This window comes from Gobius niger, assembly GCF_951799975.1.
Source record: "Gobius niger genome assembly, chromosome: 13".
Lineage (NCBI taxonomy): Eukaryota > Metazoa > Chordata > Actinopteri > Gobiiformes > Gobiidae > Gobius > Gobius niger.
The window spans coordinates 25,133,161-25,152,632 of NC_136864.1; the positions used below are offsets into that span (position 1 = coordinate 25,133,161).

At 40.4% G+C, this 19,472-nt stretch overlaps 1 protein-coding gene across 1 annotated transcript in view; it reads left to right on the forward strand.

The window, feature by feature from the left end:
• The window catches only part of tmie (transmembrane inner ear), a gene marked incomplete at its 3' end in the record, with an annotated part of 40,657 nt that overhangs the window by 2,682 nt on the left and 18,503 nt on the right, over positions 1 to 19,472 (forward strand). Inside the window, exons 2-3 of the mRNA XM_079569213.1 lie at positions 6,630 to 6,747; positions 9,687 to 9,836. Of these exons, the coding sequence (XP_079425339.1) occupies positions 6,630 to 6,747; positions 9,687 to 9,836 (268 nt within the window). The remainder of the gene's footprint in view (positions 1 to 6,629; positions 6,748 to 9,686; positions 9,837 to 19,472) is intronic.

Sequence of the window (19,472 nt, forward strand, 5' to 3'; positions counted from 1 at the left end):
GAAGCTCAAAGGGAGTCGACTGAAGCGAAAGCTTATAAGTGCCGACCCCTTGTTCATGTACATCACATTTGCAATTCATGATGCTACAGTTATACATTACTTTTACATTTACATTAAATAAATAAAATACAATCCTTTCTGAGTGTTCTATATCAGTTTCAGAACACAAATATATACCTATATATAAGTTGTATGTATTAAAAAGAATAAACTAAATCAGCACATTAAATAAACCTATGAATAAATAATACCTCATAAACCTCATACCACTCAATATACATATATATATTTACCAGAAGCCACATGGAGGCGACATGGTGGCTTCTGGCAAACAGCAAAATGAGTTCTTATGGTTTTCTTTCAAAAATGGCTTGTTCAAGGCCAGATTTGTGCAGTGTACGACTAATAGTGTGTACAGTTTCCCCCACCTGAGCTGTAGCTCTCTGCAGTTCATCCAGGGTCATCATAGGCTTCTTAGTAACAGCCCTGGTCAGTGCTGTCCTTGTTCGGTCAGTAAGTTTAGGAGGACGGCCGGTTTAACTGTACTTTGAGAGATGTTCAAAGCTTTGGAAATCATTTTATAACCTAATCCAGCTGTATTCTTCTCAATAACTTTATCCCGGACCTGTCTGGTGTGTTTTTGGACTTTATGATGCTGTCTGCTCTACCATAGTCTCTTAACAGACATCTGAGATTAGATTGCACACAGGTCGACTCTATTTAGTCATTGGGTCAACATGTGAGCATTCAGAAATCATCAGGAAACTTCTGAAGGCAATCGGTTGCACTAAAAGGAAAGATACTCACATACTTATGCATACCACAGTAATTGTTAACCCTGAGGTGGCAGTTAAGTGGTTAACCCATAGCCTCTGTGACCCTAGTCAAAATCCTGCGATGCCATCTGTGCTCTTCTGGCATCTGAATAGGTCCTGGGGAACATCGGGCTGACCCAGCAGGACTGAGCGACGCTGTGGCTTTGCTTTGTCCACAATGGCCACATGCCGGTTTGTTTACCTCGACTTAGACGTTCAGGGGTCGTTCTGTCACGATTACATACAAAGGCTGTGATCAATTAATGGTGCTTTATTTCGTGTCATCTGGAAAGTTCCACAGTGTGGCTTTTTACCAGGCGAATTGTGACGCACGACTTTGGAAAGAAAAAGCAAACTAATTCTCGATATCATACTGATGCAGCTGCGTGGCTTGCTGTCAAATTTAGGGACATGTCGCTGATCTGAATAATAAGCTCCTCTTCTCTTGGTTTGTTCTGTGCTAAAGAGGTGCAGTGAGTCATCTCCTATCTCCCGTTCAAATAAAACCAAAACGGAAGGAGACGGAGAGACGTCCTCCAGGCAGAAAAAGACCCAAAAACATGGAACACAATGCAGTCGCTGTTCCAATTTCCCTTTCTAATCCCCGCAGCTGTCCTCCACAGGCTATTACCACAACGCCCCGTACGCATCTGACTTTGAGAAACTGTGTGACCGCATATAAACTCGCGCAGATAAAGTTTTTCGGTTTTTTTCCGAGGCCTGAATTGCATTGTTTGGAACTCGCAGCTTAAGACCGTTATCCGATTGTGCCGCTTTTTCTCCCTGGAGAAAAAGACTCGACTCTTTACGTAATCACAAATGTATTTATACCCCTCGCATGAAGTCAACATGTTTATTAAGGTTAATCCTTCCGAGAGCGGCGGAAAATAATGACGGTCGTAGTTGCAAAAGCCGTGCACTAATGAAAACATTATGAGCGCACCGTGAATATTTTAAGTTTGCTAATAAAGGCGCTGCACTAGAGCCTGTTGGTTAAGGCTGTGGTACATTATGTAGGGTGTTTTGATGAGCGTCAAGAGCTCAACTTCCCGCTCCGGCAATTTGCTGAATGTCTCTACTGTTCTGTCAAATGAGGTCTGTGTTAGCAAAAAAAATCTTAAAGGAATAGGCCACCGTTTTTACATACTGAGATATGTTCTTACCTTAGCTTTGACGAGTTCTTTAGGACCTGTCTGGTCTTCACCCGTACCTTCAGTCACGTAAACACAGCGCAGACGGCGTTAGCATTTAGCCTCTCCCTCTCTCCTCTATAGCTCCAAAACAGGTCAAGATAGAAGCTACCAAGCTCTTCCACGTTTTCCCTATTTAAATATGGTTACGTGAAGTGTTACACTACAAAGTATAATACACAAAATTAAACAATGTGGATTTTCTAAGCGGATAAAAGGGTAGAGTGAAGATTACTGCACGGATTTTGAACTACTCCTGGTATTATTACGCCTTACAATTATTACCCTTTTATCCGCTTAGAAAATCCACATTGTTTAATTTTGTGTAACTATACTTTGTAGTGTGACACTTCACGTAACCATATTTAAATATAAATCTAAAGCTTGGTAGCTTCTATCTTGACCTGTTTTGGAGCTATAGTGGAGAGGGGGAGAGGCTAAATGCTAACGCCGTCTGCACTGTGTTTACGTGACTGAAGGCAAGGTTTTTTAAATAACTATTCACTTTGAGCAAAAGCAGCGATTAGAAAGATTGATTGACATATTTGGCGATCAGACCCCGGCAGTAAACAGCCTGGACACTGGTGGAACAGAGTGAAGCCATGGATAGAAGAGGTGTTTTGAAGGGGTGGAGGTGGGGCACAGCACAACTGGGAAGCTGACGAGCCATGAACATTGGAGCTTAAACGCAGGACCACGGGCAATGATTGGCTGTGACAAAAGTGTGGCTCTGTGCTGATAGGCTGAGGTGGAGGTGTGACCCTCGCAGACGCGATCATTGCCTGGAGGTAGGAGATGCTGAAATTAGCCAGGCTGAATTTACGCCTGGGCTTCATTTGTCAAATTATTTTCTCTGGCAAGTTCAAATAATGTAAAGATCAAATCGATAATCTTACACAAAAATATGTATTTTTTTTATTTTCAAATATAGTGGGTGGTTCAACTTACCCGACTTACCTGACTTACCCCGACTCATTTGAATAATCTCATATTCGCGACAAGCCTAACGGTTAGCCTAGCTAGACACTGTAGCTGCGCCTCTCGTCCGAGGCTATGCATAATAAAAACATTTCTGCTCGACAAGCTCAACTGTTTTCAGTACCTATCAGCATTATGAAAGGCACACTGCGTAAGATTTTGGACTATACTTTTGCCATCAGAACAAACCTTGAACTTAATGACCAGCTCAACACAGAAAATGCTGTTTTTGCAGTGGGTGATCAAAGAATGGATTTATATGAGGGACTAACCTGTTTAAATCTCAAACTCTACTGACTTTAGTCACATCTCCATGGAGACGAGCTGGAGACGCACCCTCTCCTGGTAAAGTTACCGTCATGTCTGAGGAGAGCTAAGCCGCTCACAGCAAAATTACTTTATTTGATGAGGTATTTATCAATGATGAAAATATGTGACAGAAAATAAATGCTTGTGTTTCAATTTTATTTATTGGGTAAAATTCTACGCAGTGTGGCTTTAAATACACATTATGACAAATATTTAAAGGGACTAAACAAAATGATGTATTTTCCTCCCCCTACATGTTCCAGCTAATGTGTAGAATGAGCTCAGAACTGTTCACCACAACTGCCTCTAAAATCCTGCACTGTCACTCAAAAAGTTGTTTCTTCGGGTCCGAAGTGCCGTCATGTACGAGCTGAATATACAAGGTGCAGTTACACATATGACCAGAGGTGGCAGTAGTGAGCATAAAATGGCCAACTTGCATCTAGCCCCTTTAAGACAGTAAAGTGAGAGCAAAAAGCACGTGCAATTTTGTAAGTGCTGCCGATTCTGCAGCTGCCAGGACATGTTTCAAATGGATTTAAAAAAAAATGTTTCAAATGGATTTAAAAAAAAAAAATTACCTTGTGTGCTGCACGTTTTCCAAACAGCTTCAAAATGACTTCCAGCAGAGTAAGCATATTGACACTTTTATTTATTTGCTAAACTAAAACGGACGGTGGGCCTTTAGGGCCGGACGGTTCCATGGCACAACAGTTACAGTAGCGCATTTTTTACACATCATTGAACGCCTCACGAACAGGCTCGCTGCTGATGTGTGGAGACAGAAATGACCTGACAGTTCCCTGCAGATAAGGGACTATATTAAACAAAGGAATATGAGCATTTCATGAGGATCGGTAGGCTAGATGGCTTTCCAGTTCACAAACTTACTAAAATGCTAAATTAGCTAAAAATCCTGGCCGCGCTCGCGTGCTGTTGCTGTGTCTGCGTCGCTTCGAACACATCCACTTAATAAGGCGAGACACTGCAGGTGAATAGGGGAAAAAAATACATTTACAGATATCAATTTGAAACTTGTGCTGTCGATCACTGGCATAAATGTGAGGGGAAAAAAATACATTGCAAGTTTTCTGTCATTTTATCTTTTCATATAAGAACAAGGTGTTTTGTGCCTAAAAATGCCCTTAAATTTCCCATCTTTTCGGTGACGAAATCTGAATAATGGAGAGAGCTACATTCAAATTTATGGTTTCATTTTATTGATAAATGAGCTACCAAGACTTTTTCAGAGGGGATTTTAGATATCTTGTTTAGTTAAGTTAAGATAATCTGTTTTTTAGTGGAAAAATGTGTAAAAAAGTTATTTTCGCCTTATTTTTTGACATTCAAAACTCAATAAATGGGGCTTAGGGATTAGATAATAAAAAATCCCTCTGAAAAAATCTTTCAAATATTGTTCAGTCCAAGGCTGGAAAATTTGAAGTCTTTATGTCCTACTGACGTGGACATAGTGTCGCCACAATGACAGAAAAATGTGTTTTGAGAAAAAGGCCCTTGAAATTGCATTGTCCCATATAAGTCTATGGGGGAACATTGAATCAGCGCAATATTTAAACATGTTGTTGTGAAGATTAGGTATATTTTCTGTTTCCAGGTGAAAGCTTATATGTTCAGAGACCAATTTGGCCCAAAACCTGAAAACTGAAAGAATTTAGTTTTGCCTGTAGTGTCTCCCCTTAATTTGTCATTTTACAAAGAACAAGGCAAAGGTGCTGCACAATATCTAAAAATCAATCACTGTAAAAGCATTCTTGTAAGTCCACATTGAGATTGAAGGCTTGGCCCGTCTTCTTTGTCCATCGGTTTGTCAGATTTACAGTCGGCACGACGACATTGGCAACAAGACAAACACGCTGTAAAAACAAACAAACAAACAAACAAACATGGCAGACAGATCCTATCCCAAAGCCATACTTAGCAAACACAGAGCAAGGACATTGATCCCAAAATACACACAGAGGCGCTTTTGGTTTTTGTACTCAGAGTGCACCCCTCCGGAGTGATGGATGAATGCACTTATGAAAAGTGAGAAAGTATTGATCGTGTGGCAGGGTAAACTTCATTTTTGCCACAGAGCCGATACTAGATATTTTCTGATTTGTGTTTAGATAGGACAGAAAGTGGACGTTAAAGATTACGGATTATAGCAGAATTACTAGACATTTTAGCCCAAAGAAAGTCAAGAAGTCGGACACAGGACAATTTGAAGCTGTATTCAAGAACTAAACAATGGTATAACATAAAACTGAGACATACGCAACGTGCAATTTCCCCCATACCTTCAAATATTTGGGAATTATCTACAGCATCTTAAATCCGCCAACCACCTTTGATGAAAGTGAGGTCAGCCGTTTTGCCAAAGAGACCGGAGAGATTGTAGAGAGAGAACCCTAGGAGTGATCTCGATCTGGTCATGTTCAAGGCTTGTTATGTTACAATAATCATAAACAGGGCATTGCTTCCCTTGCTCTGTACAAGATCTGCTACTTTTTGCTTTAGTTACATTTGCGTTTATTCAGCTTCTAGTCAGGGACAGGCGATGTGGGGCTTTTTTTCCGAAACACCAACGCAGCTGAAGCAATTGTGCCAACGCTCCGAATCACAGTTTGAAACAATCTCTCCACGATGACATCTATTGTCATCGATACGTCCACGTTTCTTCATTTTGTGGCTTTGTTGCAGCTGTATATCGACAAGTAATGTAAACGTAAACCAATCCTTGAGGTTTAATATTTCGTAGCCCAGGCGGGTTCAGCATTCCCCGATGTTGTGAAAAGTTGTGAAAAGTCGATCAGATTAGAACAACATAGAGTGTAAAGTTTCTTCCTGAAACCGTAAGGGAATGGTGGTTGGCTCTGGAAGTCTCTAGCTCCGATGAACTTTCCATTGAAACTTTATTAGCCCTCTCTTAAGTCATTAGACTAGGGCACCCCCAAGACGGTCAAGACGGCCATCACTACTTCCAGTCTTTCTTGAGTATTGTCCATATTATGCCTTTGAACCTTCTCCTTGTGTCACCACATGTCATAGTTCAATAACACCATTTCTATTCATTTACCTGCCATCTAACGGTAGCCTTCTCCGGTCCAAAACAAGACCGTTATCATATCAGCGAGACTGAGATGAACCTCAAGTCTGACCAGTTCAGGGCAACAAGAGTGCATACAGTAAACAAGGTGTTGGGGAAGTCTAACTCCTCTGTACTGGAGAAGCAAAAGGCCCAAGAGTAAAAAAACATCTTCAATTCCGAACACTATAGTACTTAAGACACAAACAAACAAACAAAAATCTATCGTTCTTCTTTGTATCCTTGCAGCTTCTTCCGACAGATCCGCCAAAGAAGCCCGACCCGGTGAATTCAGAGACTGTGGTGTTCTGGGGGCTGCGCCTATGGCAAGTCATCGGAATCTTCTCTCTGTTTGGTCTAGCAGTTGGTGAGTAATGAAAATAATTCATAGTAATCAAGACGGCTACCGGGAGAAATAACTGGCAGCCTCGCCCTGGGACTGCGTTTCCCAAGTAGAGCTTATGAAGTGTGCTTTCATATTGAATGTGAATCTTTTCATTTGAAGACGTGTTGTTGTGGATGTGAGGCGAGGTATAGACCGATGCCACGGCGTTCAGGAAAATGTTTGTTTCTGACAGTGGTGTCACAAGAAACTTCGATAACAGCTTTGACTAGAGTCTGAAAAGGGACAATCTTTGTAATACTCTCACCCACCCTCACCCATTGTTCCCTCAACAGTGACATACCTGAGGCGTATTTCGCTTCATTCACGCAAGTTTTCAGTGTAATCCTGTTTACCGAGTCTTCTCATCAGCTGCAGAAATTGCATTGGATTTTGCTTGATATATTTTAAGTCCCATAAGGCAGGCGTGTTCCACTTCTTGTTCTTTTATAACCATGCGCGCAACTTTTATATAACAAAAAGGTCAGACATAGACACTTGTGTCCTTGTCTGCGTCAGTCGTGGCCTTAAAAAGAATAAATGGTAAATGGTCACAGTTATATAGCACCTTTCTACCTACATCAGGCACTTACTTTACATCAAGGACCCACTGACCCATTCACACTCGCATTCATACACCAATGTCAGACACAACAACATCGTACACAGTTCGAACAGCCGTCCCCCGCTGTTGGACCCGGTCTACTATTTGTTCCCACTGTCGCGCCCCGTTTGGGAACCCCTGCTTTGGAGCGTTGCTTGTGGAGAAATGACCACTTTAAACTTCAAGTGCTTCGCTTACAATGGCACACTGCAAAAAGTGAATATCAAGCATTGGCTTAAATGACTTGAATTGAGGAAATGTATCTTGTTTTGAGCGGTTTTCACTCATTTAGACACTTTTCCTGATCGGACCAAGTTTGCTTTGCTTGTTTGAGGACATTTCAGACCAGTTCTAGGGTAAATCTCGCTTGAAAATAAGAAAGTAAAATTGCCAATGAGATAAGACCAATTTTCTTACCCCATTGGTAAAGAAAATAACCTGAAATAAGGACGAAATGTATTGAAATGAGTCAGAAACATCTCGGAACAACTGAAATAATCTAGGACAAATGCCCAAGAACTTCTCAACTAGTCAAAACAACTAAAATTTGGATTTTTATGCTCAAATTGAGATGTTTATACTGATCTAGTTAATTACTTTTTGACATTAGACCTGAAACTACCTTTGTCTGACCTGATACAAAACATGAAATGGTCTAAAGCAGAAGTAAAAAGGGGAAAGGAGGCGAATCAATTTTGTGTATTTGTATTATTTCTGTAGCTTGTGGCACTAAAAGTAAGATACTTGCCCATGTTCTTTAGTCACTCACTCACAGACAGAGTATTATTCAGATGAAGAACAGTTTTATCCACCAGGCTCTCAGGAAGCTGAACTGCCTCCCTTCCCTGTGCTTCCACCCCTCACTCCCCAACCCCGCTCCACACCAAGGACTTGAGCGAATGAACGTTTCGATTCACATCAATGAATTGACAATGAAATCTTTGAATCTTGATACAGTGCCATAACAAAGTACCGCTCATGCCCCCTTCCTGATTTCTTACATTTCTTTCTATTATTTACCACACTTTAAAGTCTCCGAACATCAAGTACATTTTCATATCACACAAAGACATTCCCAATAAATACAAAATGCAGTTTCAAAAATGATTATCACATTCATTAAGGGGAAGAAAAATCCAAACCTCTCTGGCCCTGTGTGAAAAAGTAAGTTGCAAGTTGTATTGGCCACTCCAAAGCCTGGAGTGTCAAGCCTGGAGTGGCCAATACTTGTATGGTATTTTCTTTGGAAATATTTGAATTTTCACATTATTACATGTTTGTTTTTCCTGAGATGTGTCACGACTGAAACGTAAATTAGACTCTTACACAGCTACTCACAGGTGAAGTGGCATTTTCCCCAAGCAATTTATTACTCTCACTTGACTCACCATTTTGACTTCTACCTGGGTGAGATTGTTTTTGAAGTATCCGTGCTTGTACTTGAACGTACATATGGGCTTCTCTCCCCGCCTCTGCTTTCAGAAAAAAACGTGGTGCGCATCTTCCTTTTTCAATTGTTCCAGAAACCTTGTAAGCAGGTCACTCCTTCACCGTGATCTTTCAAGTGTTTGGAAGTGCTGTGGTCACCTCTGGCCTGTTTCACTCGGAGGCGCCGCCTGAAGCTCGCTTTTCACGTAAATGGACCGGGAGAGGCCGACACGCCGATCGCCGCCACTTGACAAGATGGAACACTTCTCAAAACACTTTTCCGAGGTCGTCAAGTGGTCTCCTGGGATTTGACCCTGACAATACAACGCACAGCTTGTAAGATGTTTGTGCGTGGTCCAACTGGTGAAAACGTGGGACGAAATATAAAAAATGTTCTTTTTTTGTGAAGGCAATAACAAATTCTTTAACTTCTGTGTACGAAGAGGATTGTTGGTGATCATAAAAACATTTAGAATATATAGAGTTTGAATTTTTTGGTGATTAAATATTAATTAAACTTTAAATCCAAATCCATGAGATTTTAAAAAGTTTGATTTTAGCCTAAATGTTCAAAATCGCTATCTTGAGAAAGCACTTGTTATTTTAAAGATTAAACACATTTTGAAAAGTAGACACACTGGCGTTTGTGACTTGAGGTGACTTGCCGGCTAAAGCAAGACTTGACTTGACTTGACTTGACAAAAGCTATGACTTGACTTGACTTGAGCCCATGACCGATTGACTTGGACTTACTTGGGACTTGGACCTTCACGACTTGGACTTGACTCGAGAATTGCATTTAGTGACTTACTCCCACCTCTGCCTCATAGAGATTAAAGCCTATAATAATTGAATTTAAACCTTTTTGAACCTTTTTTTTTCTCCCCCACAGTCATCACGCTGTGCTGCATATTCAAGTGTCGAATCCCGAGAACGAAAAAGGAAATCGAAGCACGGCACGCGATGAGAAATGCGGCCAAGAAATACGCCAACACCCTGGAGACTGTGCCACCGCTGGAGGAGCTGACCGAGGTCCCGGGCTGTAAGTACCTTTGACCCTCCCTGTGTCCGTAAATTTTTAGCTTCTAAATCTGGGAAAAAGAATCGGTTTCACACTCACCCATTAGCTTCCCTCGCACTTAAAAACCAGTCCATTGTTAACATGACGGGAACACTCCCAAAAACACCTTCTTCTCCTTGACAGGTAGAACTGTGTAGGCTACAGGTTAGCAGCGGGAATCAAGGAGGTAACATGGCAGCCGCGGTGTATCTGCGCTCAAACAGAACCTAAAAACAGGAAGTACAAGTGGCTAGAGAACGAGCGGTGAGAAACTAAGGCCCTGTCCACACGAAGTCAAGCTGAGGACCAAACGGAAAGATATTTTATCAATCCAGTGTATCGTCCATATGTAAACGAACATTTTCCAAACTAGGAACTAGGAAAGATCTCAAAACGCCGTTTACGCGGTGCCGTTGTTACGTCGCCTCCGCAACTTTTAATGAGTTTTGCTCATGGATCTATGATGGTTTTACTCCGCTCCTCTTTGCTCCACTGCAGTCCACAAGCCACAGGTGACAAGTAGAAAAACACAAGTCTGTGTTTTTGGACTGACAGTAAAAGTCCGGTCCATGACAGGTTTTTCTGCTTTAGTCCCGCTACGTCTGAAGAATAAACTCGCCTCCTCGTCTCTTCTGTAGATCGTAAATCCTTGAATCAGTTTCATTTTCACTGTTTACATTCAAAAAAAGTTTACTGCACATGCGCCTCTACATCTTGTTCTATCATCTGTGTTAGCGTCACAGCGCCTCACACAGGCCTGGAAGATGAATTGCACCGTTTTCACAGGCCTGAGTCGACCCATGTGGACGCACACATTTACTGAGATGGCTTCGTGCTTACAAAGAAAGTTTCTGAAAACATAAGCGTTTTGTCTTCGTGTGGATATAGCCTAAGGGTACTAAGAACAACCCTGCTGAAGCATTCATGCTGTCACACATTCACAAAAATGCAATATAATCTTCTGTCAGTGCGCGATCCTTCGAACACTGCGCTCCAAGTGCTCAAGGACACACAATACCAAACCAAGCAATCTGCCGATCACTTTATCTCCCATTTTCTTCTTGCGGCTGATGTAGAGTTGGAAGATTAATTCTTTGTTGCGTTCATTTCCTGTACAATTCTCCTTCCTCTTGTCAAACTGTTTTTTTGCATCTCTGAAGGCAGATTGGATTGGTCTGTCCACTTCACATGCAAATATCGTCAATCCAGTTTGATCTGGGTGCAGGAGAGGCTGCGTCTGGAGCGGCGCGTTAACTGAAACGGCTGCGCGTTTATGGAAATAGTTTCACGAAACGAAAAACAGCTTCGGCTCTGTGTCGGTATCGGCTGGATTTTCTGGCATGAAGATCATTCGAGAGCTGGGTGAAAGTGTTGCATGTGCTTCTTACACACACTCTCGGGACTGCACCAAAAATAATTGTACATAATATTGCTTTTGCACACATTTCTGTAAATCCTCTTTCTGAACATTCTCATTAAGGGGAGACACTACAGGCAAAACTAAATTTTTTCAGTTTTCAGGTTTTGGGCCAAATTGGTCTCTGAACATACAAGCTTTCACCCGGAAACAGAAAATATGCCTAATCTTCACAACAACATGTTTAAATATTGCGCTGATTCAATGTTCCCCCATAGACTTATATGAATTTCAATTTCAAGGGCCTTTTTCTCAAAACACATTTTTCTGTCATTGTGGCGACACTATGTCCACGTCAGTAGGATCTAAAGACTTCAAATTTTCCAGCCTTGGACTGAACAATATTTGGAAGATTTTTTCAGAGGTATTTTTTATTATCTAATCCCTAAGCCCCATTTATTGAGTTTTGAATGTCAAAAAATGAGGCAAAAATTACATTTTTACAAATGAAAAAATCTTGGTAACTCATTCATCAATGAAATGAAACCATAAATTTGAATGTAGCTCTATCCATTATTCAGATTTCGTCGCCGAAAAGATGGGAAATTTGGGGCATTTTTAGGCATAAAACACCTTGTTCTTATATGAAAAGGTAACATGACAGACAACTTGCAATGTATTTTTTTCTCACATTTATGCCAGTGATCTACGGCAAAAGTTTCAAATTGATATCTGTAAATATACATTTTTTCCCTATTCACCTGCAGCGTCTCGCCTTAAATTCAAGGCTGATTTATTTTATTTTTTTTTACCATATGCATTCTCAAAACTGTTCCCTGGCATTCAATCACATCGACCTGAATGAGCCGCCCTTCGGAGCACTTGGCGCCAACCTTTATTTTGCACTCCATTTATCACTTCACTTTGGTACATGATTTAAATGTCCGAGTTATTTTTGCTTTAGAATATTTCGGACTCAGGCCTTTGGAATTACATTTTCTTCCTCTACTTTCATTTGCACTGAGAACGCGACGATTCAATCTCTGCTCTATAACAAGTAAAATATCATGGGTTTAAATGACATGCATTGAGGAATGCTTGTTTTGAGGGGTTTTAACTCATTTAGACCCTAATCAGACCAAGATTACTTTGCTTGTTTGATGGAGTTTTCTTACCCCATTGGCAAAAATGAGTCAAAAACTTCTTAGAACAAGTGAAATAATCAAGTGAAAAAGCCCAACTACATCCAAATAACACCAGCCTTGAAGGAACAGGCCACGGTTTCTCCATACCGACATACTATGTTTATACCTGAGCTTAGACGAGTTGATGCGTGCCTGTCTGGTCTTTACGTGTGCGCTCAGTCACGCAGAAACACCAAACATGTTGTCCTCTCCTCATGGTCCCAGACCGGGGTGAAGTTAGTTACGACCAAGCTCTTCCACGTTTTCCCTATTTAGATAGCGGATAAAAAGTTGCACTATATTGTAAAGCGTAATAATACCCTGGAAGCATTTCGACTTCACTGCGCTCGGTATTATTCCAACTTACAATATTGTAAGTTGTAAGTACTATACTTACAATATAGTACCCCTTTTTATCCACTTAGAAAATCAACATGTTTAATTTTGTGTGACTATACATGGATTGTGTAACTACTCACGTAACCGTGTTTAAAGCAGTTTAAAGCAGTACTAAGTACTAAGTAACCCAGAGGCCATAAGCGCCACTGCAGGTGTCGCAGCATGTTGCGTTTTTTTTTACTTATTAATTGTCCATGAGAGTAAATACTGCGCTGACAGAAAAGATAAAGGGAGAGAGGGATATTGTACATCCAATTACACAATGGAGATTGTTTTTTTACTCAAACTTGACTGTAAATACTGTTTAAGTGGCGCCAGCCCGCTGTTAGCTTCGCCCGTTAGCCTGTTAGCTTCTTTTTTGTGATTCCATTAGTGTGCATTGGTGACTCCTGTGACTGTGGTTTTCTGGCCAGAGATCCCATTAACACTTGTTTTACCTCCAGAGGGACTCCGGAAAGGATTTATCAAGGTTACCTCGTACTGCTTTAAATAGGGAAAACGTGGAAGAGCTTGGTCGCCTCTAACTTCACCCCGTTTGGGTCCATGAGGAGAGGAGGAGAGGCTAAATGCTAACAACACCTTTGGACTTTTTGCATGACTGAGCGCACGTGTAAAGGCCAGATAGGTACGCATCAACTCGTCTAAGCTCAGATATGAACATACAGTGGGGGAAAAAAAAGTATTTGGTCAGTTTCACATTCTATTGGATTTTGGCCAAATACTTTTTTTAAACTTTTTTTACAAAGGTTAAATTGAGACTAAATAAGCTTGACTTACTTTTGCAGTGTGTCGCCTTACCAGAAAAAAAACATTGACTCAAGAATAACATTACTTTGAAATGAAATGACTCAAGTAGTACGTTTTTCTTTTTTTTAAAGTACTTGGTGGGCAAATACTACAGTACTTGGATACTGTGAGTGCTGAATAAACAAGCGTATGTTTTTGTGTGTCGATGTGTCTGGACAGACAAAACCAAAAATTGTGATGGAAACAAACTAACAAAAAATATTTTTTGTATTTCGACCTAAATCTTTTGTCGCTCACACATTTACTCACCGTGGAAGAGCAAATACTACATCATCAGTTATCAGCAACAGAACAGACTGTGTTGTGAGATAAACTTGGGAACTGAAATGATAAAAATGAGTTTGGCTTTATTTCAGTGACAGTACTTATATTTAATAAGCTGTTCTGTCAGTCTCTCGGGACACTCTCATCCCATAGGCACTAGTGCTAGTAAAGCACGGACTATCGTACATTTAATTACATTTCCCTCGCACAAGTTATTAACAAGAGCTCATGAGGCACTACAAAGCTTCTTTTGATATAGATAGATTATTTTCTTGCTGCCACCACATTATACGGACGTCTGGGATAGAAGTATTTTCAACTCCATTTCCCTCAAAGCCAGACTCAGTCATTGTGCGCTGCCGCGTTCATGTCGGGAAAAAAAAGATGTCAGACGATAGGAGCTGTTCGGCGGAAAGACGGAAAATGGAAAAATCTCCGATACAGACTTTGAGATCAAACTCACAGTTGGCGTAAAGGCGCTGTGAGCGACTTGAACGGCGTGTCTGGCAGATCTATTTAGAGATTGTGGACGTAAGAAGCTATCTGATGTGAGCAGAGATGTGAAAGTGCAGAGGGATCGCACTGCTTTGTTCTCATCAGCGGCGAGCAAGGCAAGGCTCTGATGAAAAGGAACTCGAGTTTTGGTCAAGACTTGGTCAAACAATTCACTCAAACAAAATTCTAAATCTAAAATGAAAATGGTTAATTTTCTCTGTTCAAGTTCATTTGTTTTTGTCCCGTCTTTACATTTTTCTTTTGAAATTTTGTCTCATTTACTACTTTTGATGTAGTTTTTGTCCATATTTAGTTTGACTGACAGTGAAAACTCTCTTCCTTCGCTTTCAGGTTCTTTTGAAGACAGAAGCAGACTTTACAGACAATCAGAAGCATGGGCTCGTCAATATTGCATGGCATGACCATCTAATTAATGCATTTCATTAGATGGGAACAGACAGACAGAGCAAGAAAGCTGTGTTTGAAATGAAATGAGAAAAACTAACAGTATTTTAATAGTTTTTATTCTTGGGTGGCGCAGGCGTGATCAAGGATACGTTTATCATCAACTTCTCAAGAACTAAAGCTCGCTTCGTACAGAACACTGTTACTTTCAGCCATGGGAAGCACGAGCAGTACCCTGACTTGCAGTAATGGAGGATATATTTACACATTTTAGTTCTGTCCAAAATATCGCAAACCAATTTTAACTGCGTCAATTTTTTTATTGCGCCATTAATTTGTCTCAGTTTGCCATCACGTAACCGCGATTTTACAGGAAGAGAAATAGTGCTTGCTGGTTTGTTATCCTACAGCACTGCTGATGACAGCTTTGAAATCACTCATGGAATTATCAGGAAAGGAGGAGCAGACATTTTCCCCATGAGGCTTTACTTTTACCACAAATGGACAACTTGTTTTGTCAAACAAAACAAACCTTTACCTGACGCTACGAAGCTGCTCTGCTCAGGTTAGTAAGAAGCTGTCACCGCACAACCACCCCATGAAACTGGACATTCAACAAAACATCGCCTACTTTGAGAGGCATTTATGGATAAGAATGAACTTTACGTTGTTAGGCAACAATGTTTGGAAAAGATCAAATAAAATAATTGCGCTTTCTAACCCAACCTTCTTATTTGATGATTGTATGAATGATCCAGGAAGGAAATACTGGATATGTTTTGTTGTTTTCGATCAGTGTTCCATTTTCTAACCAACAAAGTGTGAGATTGTGAAAACGACGTATGAGATTATTTTCAAATACCTGCGAAAAGCTTCATATGGCCTCATTAAACCAGTCTACTGTTAATTGCCATAATGATGTCTCTTGAAGTGGCATTTGACGTCATGGCGATCTGTAGTGGCTCACTCATACCGACCCCCCCCCCCGACCACGCACACCGGATCATTCTCCAGGCGCACTCCACTTTGGCAGGTCTTTTCACATCAGCAAATGTGATCTCAGAGTTTCTTAGAGTTTGGATGGCTTTATTTCTCTTCAGATGTTTCCCCAATCTTTCTGTTACTCTTACCTGGCTCTAAATACTTTCCTCTAAGACTTTCCTGTGTCTTCCCTTCTCTGTGTTTCTGCAGCCGCTCCTGACGCTGCCTCTCCCGCCGCTGTCCCCACTGTCTCCGAGCAGATCCACAGCTCTTCCGGAAGTGCGGGGGTCAGCCCGGCACTCTCCGCCAATCTTCCCGAATCCGGATAATTTCACCTCTTCCACCGTTTCCAACATTTCCACCCCTTCTTCTCCTGCTCTTTATCCACTTTCTAGCTCGTGGAACTCTGACCAGTGACACCTTTCGTTTTGCTGCATTAGCCCAAGAATGTTTGTACAAGTTCTCAATCGTTTTTCATCGTAGATAAAAGTTCTTGGTAGTTACAGTGTAGCAGATATGGGGCAAATGATATAGATCCACCCTGGCTGTTAAGAGAAGGATATCGATTCTTCACAAGAATGGCTTCCTTCACCAAAAACTTTGTCCAAAGACTTGTCAGCTTGGGAGTTCCCGAAGATGCCACATGTGAATCAAAAGCGGCACTCAAATAGATTATCTGGGGGAGCGGGGAGTAGCAAGCGTGCTGAGAAAAGAAAGATCGAGGCTAATCTAGTTTCAATGAAGGCTCTCGGGGGACTTTGGCGACTAACATCCAAGAAGCAGGATTTTATATTGTATTGTATGCTGTCACAAAGCTAAGCCGGTTCAGCACAGCAATGATGCGACATGGCAGCAACGGCGGCGCATGTAATCGTAGTGTGTATTGGCTAACGCAGAAATTACCTCAAAGGCAAATGTGCAAAACCGCACACAAAAACGTAGAGGCTGCTTCATCTCAACAATGTACAAATCTGCACTCTCCTCACAGTTACTCCGGAGGATGTACCGGCCGCTCTTTCAGTGCGGTTTTGGGCTCAAAATACACAAGGATTATATGTTTCGAGAGATGACACAGTTTTCTGACACCCAGGCAACATAGGAGCACCACATGCTTCCTTCTTATTCTACGGTCCAGTTTCTGTTTATGACCCTCTCTTTTGACCTAACTTAACCTCTTTCCATCCGCCTGAACCAAATGCATTCTGTCCTCTTTGGCCATTATATAGGTCTGTGTAACACCTCATTTGAAAGCTAAGACCCACAAAACTGATCTTTTTCCTCACGTTGTTGCTTTGTTATGTCACCTTTTTTATGTTTTTTTTTTGTCACATTTTTGTCACATTTTTGTTAAGTTTTTGCCACATTTTTGTTGAATTTTTGTCACATTTTTGTTGAATTTGTGACATTTTTTTTGTTGAATTTTTGTCATTTTTTGTTGATTTTTTGTCATTTTTTTGTTGAATTTTTGTCACATTTTTGTTGAATTTGTGACATTTTTTTTGTTGAATTTTTGTCATTTTTTGTTGATTTTTTGTCATTTTTTTGTTGATTTTTTGTCATTTTTTTGTTGAATTTTTGTCATTTTTGTTGAGTTTTTTTCACATTTTTGTTGAATTTTTGTCATTTTTTTTATTGAATTTTTGTCACATTTTTGTTGAATTTTTGTCATTTTTTTGTTAAATTTTTGTGACATTTTTGTTGAATTTTTGTCACATTTTTGTTGAATTTTCGGCACATTTTTGTTGAATTTGTGACATTTTTTTTGTTGAATTTTTGTCATTTTTTGTTGATTTTTTGTCATTTTTTTGTTGATTTTTTGTCATTTTTTTGTTGAATTTTTGTCATTTTTGTTGAGTTTTTTTCACATTTTTGTTGAATTTTTGTCATTTTTTTTATTGAATTTTTGTCACATTTTTGTTGAATTTTTGTCATTTTTTTGTTAAATTTTTGTGACATTTTTGTTGAATTTTTGTCACATTTTTGTTGAATTTTCGGCACATTTTTGTTGCGTTTACATCCTTGTTTTCTTCTCATTTTTTGTGGCTGTTTTGGTGCTTTTTTCCCAAGAAGCTTTTTGATTAGGGTAAAGCCAAACTGGAGAAAATGGGATCCGTTCAGGTGGGAGTTAAGAGGCTAACTTAACTGTGTGTGGCGCTAGAGGGTTTTCTTGATGTTGTATTGTTTGAATTAACCCCATTTAATTTTCTTCTAAGGAGTAGTGGGAATCAAATGTACATCAACCCTGGATGTAGATGCTGTATAAAACTACATAAACGGTTTATGTTCATTTGATCTCTATCCCCACTCTACTGCATTTAACAGCTCGTCATGCAATGTGATAACAAGACGCTCCCCAAACAAGAAATCGTTATTGTTTATATTCTCGAAGCGAGTGCCCAGCTGGAAACACCAGTGTTCAATCTCCCTCATCCAATCAAAAATGTTGCCCCGTGTAGCTCCAGGTATTGAACCGGGCGCGGGCAAACAGCTCCAGGTCCCGCCGCGGGTTTGCAGAGAGAAACTCATGTTGGATTGGCTTGGCTTGGACCATCCGTTCAGTTAATGGAAAGATGACTATTCTTGTAACAGAAGAGTTGATATAATACAAAAGACCTGTGTCTTATGTATTTGATTTATTTGTTGTTTTTCTTAAAACAGTATTATTTAGCGAATGCTTTTCATAGCGACATTCTTATTGACTTCTAAACTCGGCTAACAGTCTAGACCAGTAATGCCTCTGACTTCTTTTAGGTCAACTTCAAGTCAGTGCTTTTATTGGAGTATAAGTGATTCTGTAGGTAATTTGGAACAACATCATTTTCCTCAATCTCGAACTCTTCTCTCCAGATTGAGTCTCTGTAAGTCTATGGACCTCGAGTGCCTTTTTATAGGCTAGATTTTCTTTTCATCATTGGTATGAAAGTCAAAAAGCTGGTACTTGGCGTGAACGTTTCAGAAGCACAGCATTAGTATGCACCAGAGGTGGGAGCAAGTCACTAAATGCAAGTCACGAGTCAAGTCCAAGTTGTGGAGGTCCAAGTCCCAAGCAAGTCCAAGTCAATCGGTCATGGGGTCAAGTCAAGTCAAGTCATAGCTTTTGTCAAGTCAAGTCAAGTCTGGCTTTAGCCAACAAGTCACCTCAAGTCACAAACACCAGCATGTCACCAGCGTGTCTCTTCAAAATGAAAATAACAAGTGCTTTCTCAAGATATAGCGATTTTGAAAATTTAGGCTAATATAAAACTTTGGATTTAAAGTCTAATTAATATTTGATTAATACACAAAATTCACAATATATATATTTTGAATGCTCCAGTCTATGTTCAAAATTACTGGGACAGCATTTTAAACATGAGCTGCTTTTCCCTGCAGTCTGAAAGATAAATATAAAATAATATTTTTATTAGTCAGTTTATTAGGCAGTTTTTCTGTCAGTGGTTCCCCTGTTATGCCCCAGCCCCTATACTTGGATCCGCCCCTGCTCAAAGGAGATTCTGCGCAGCCTTCAGTCCCACTGTCACTGGGCTGTGTGCGGATGCGTAAAATAGCTACTAAATGCTGTAAAACTTTGTGTGAACACCTTAAATCAAGATTTCTATTGATTAATCCAGCTCTTGCGCATCGTTGTTCTCGAGGAACCTCTTCACTCCAAAGTAACACTCATTTCCTCCGGCCTTTTCGTGCTGTATTGATTAGAAGCGCTGTGTCGGGAAACTGAACACGCAT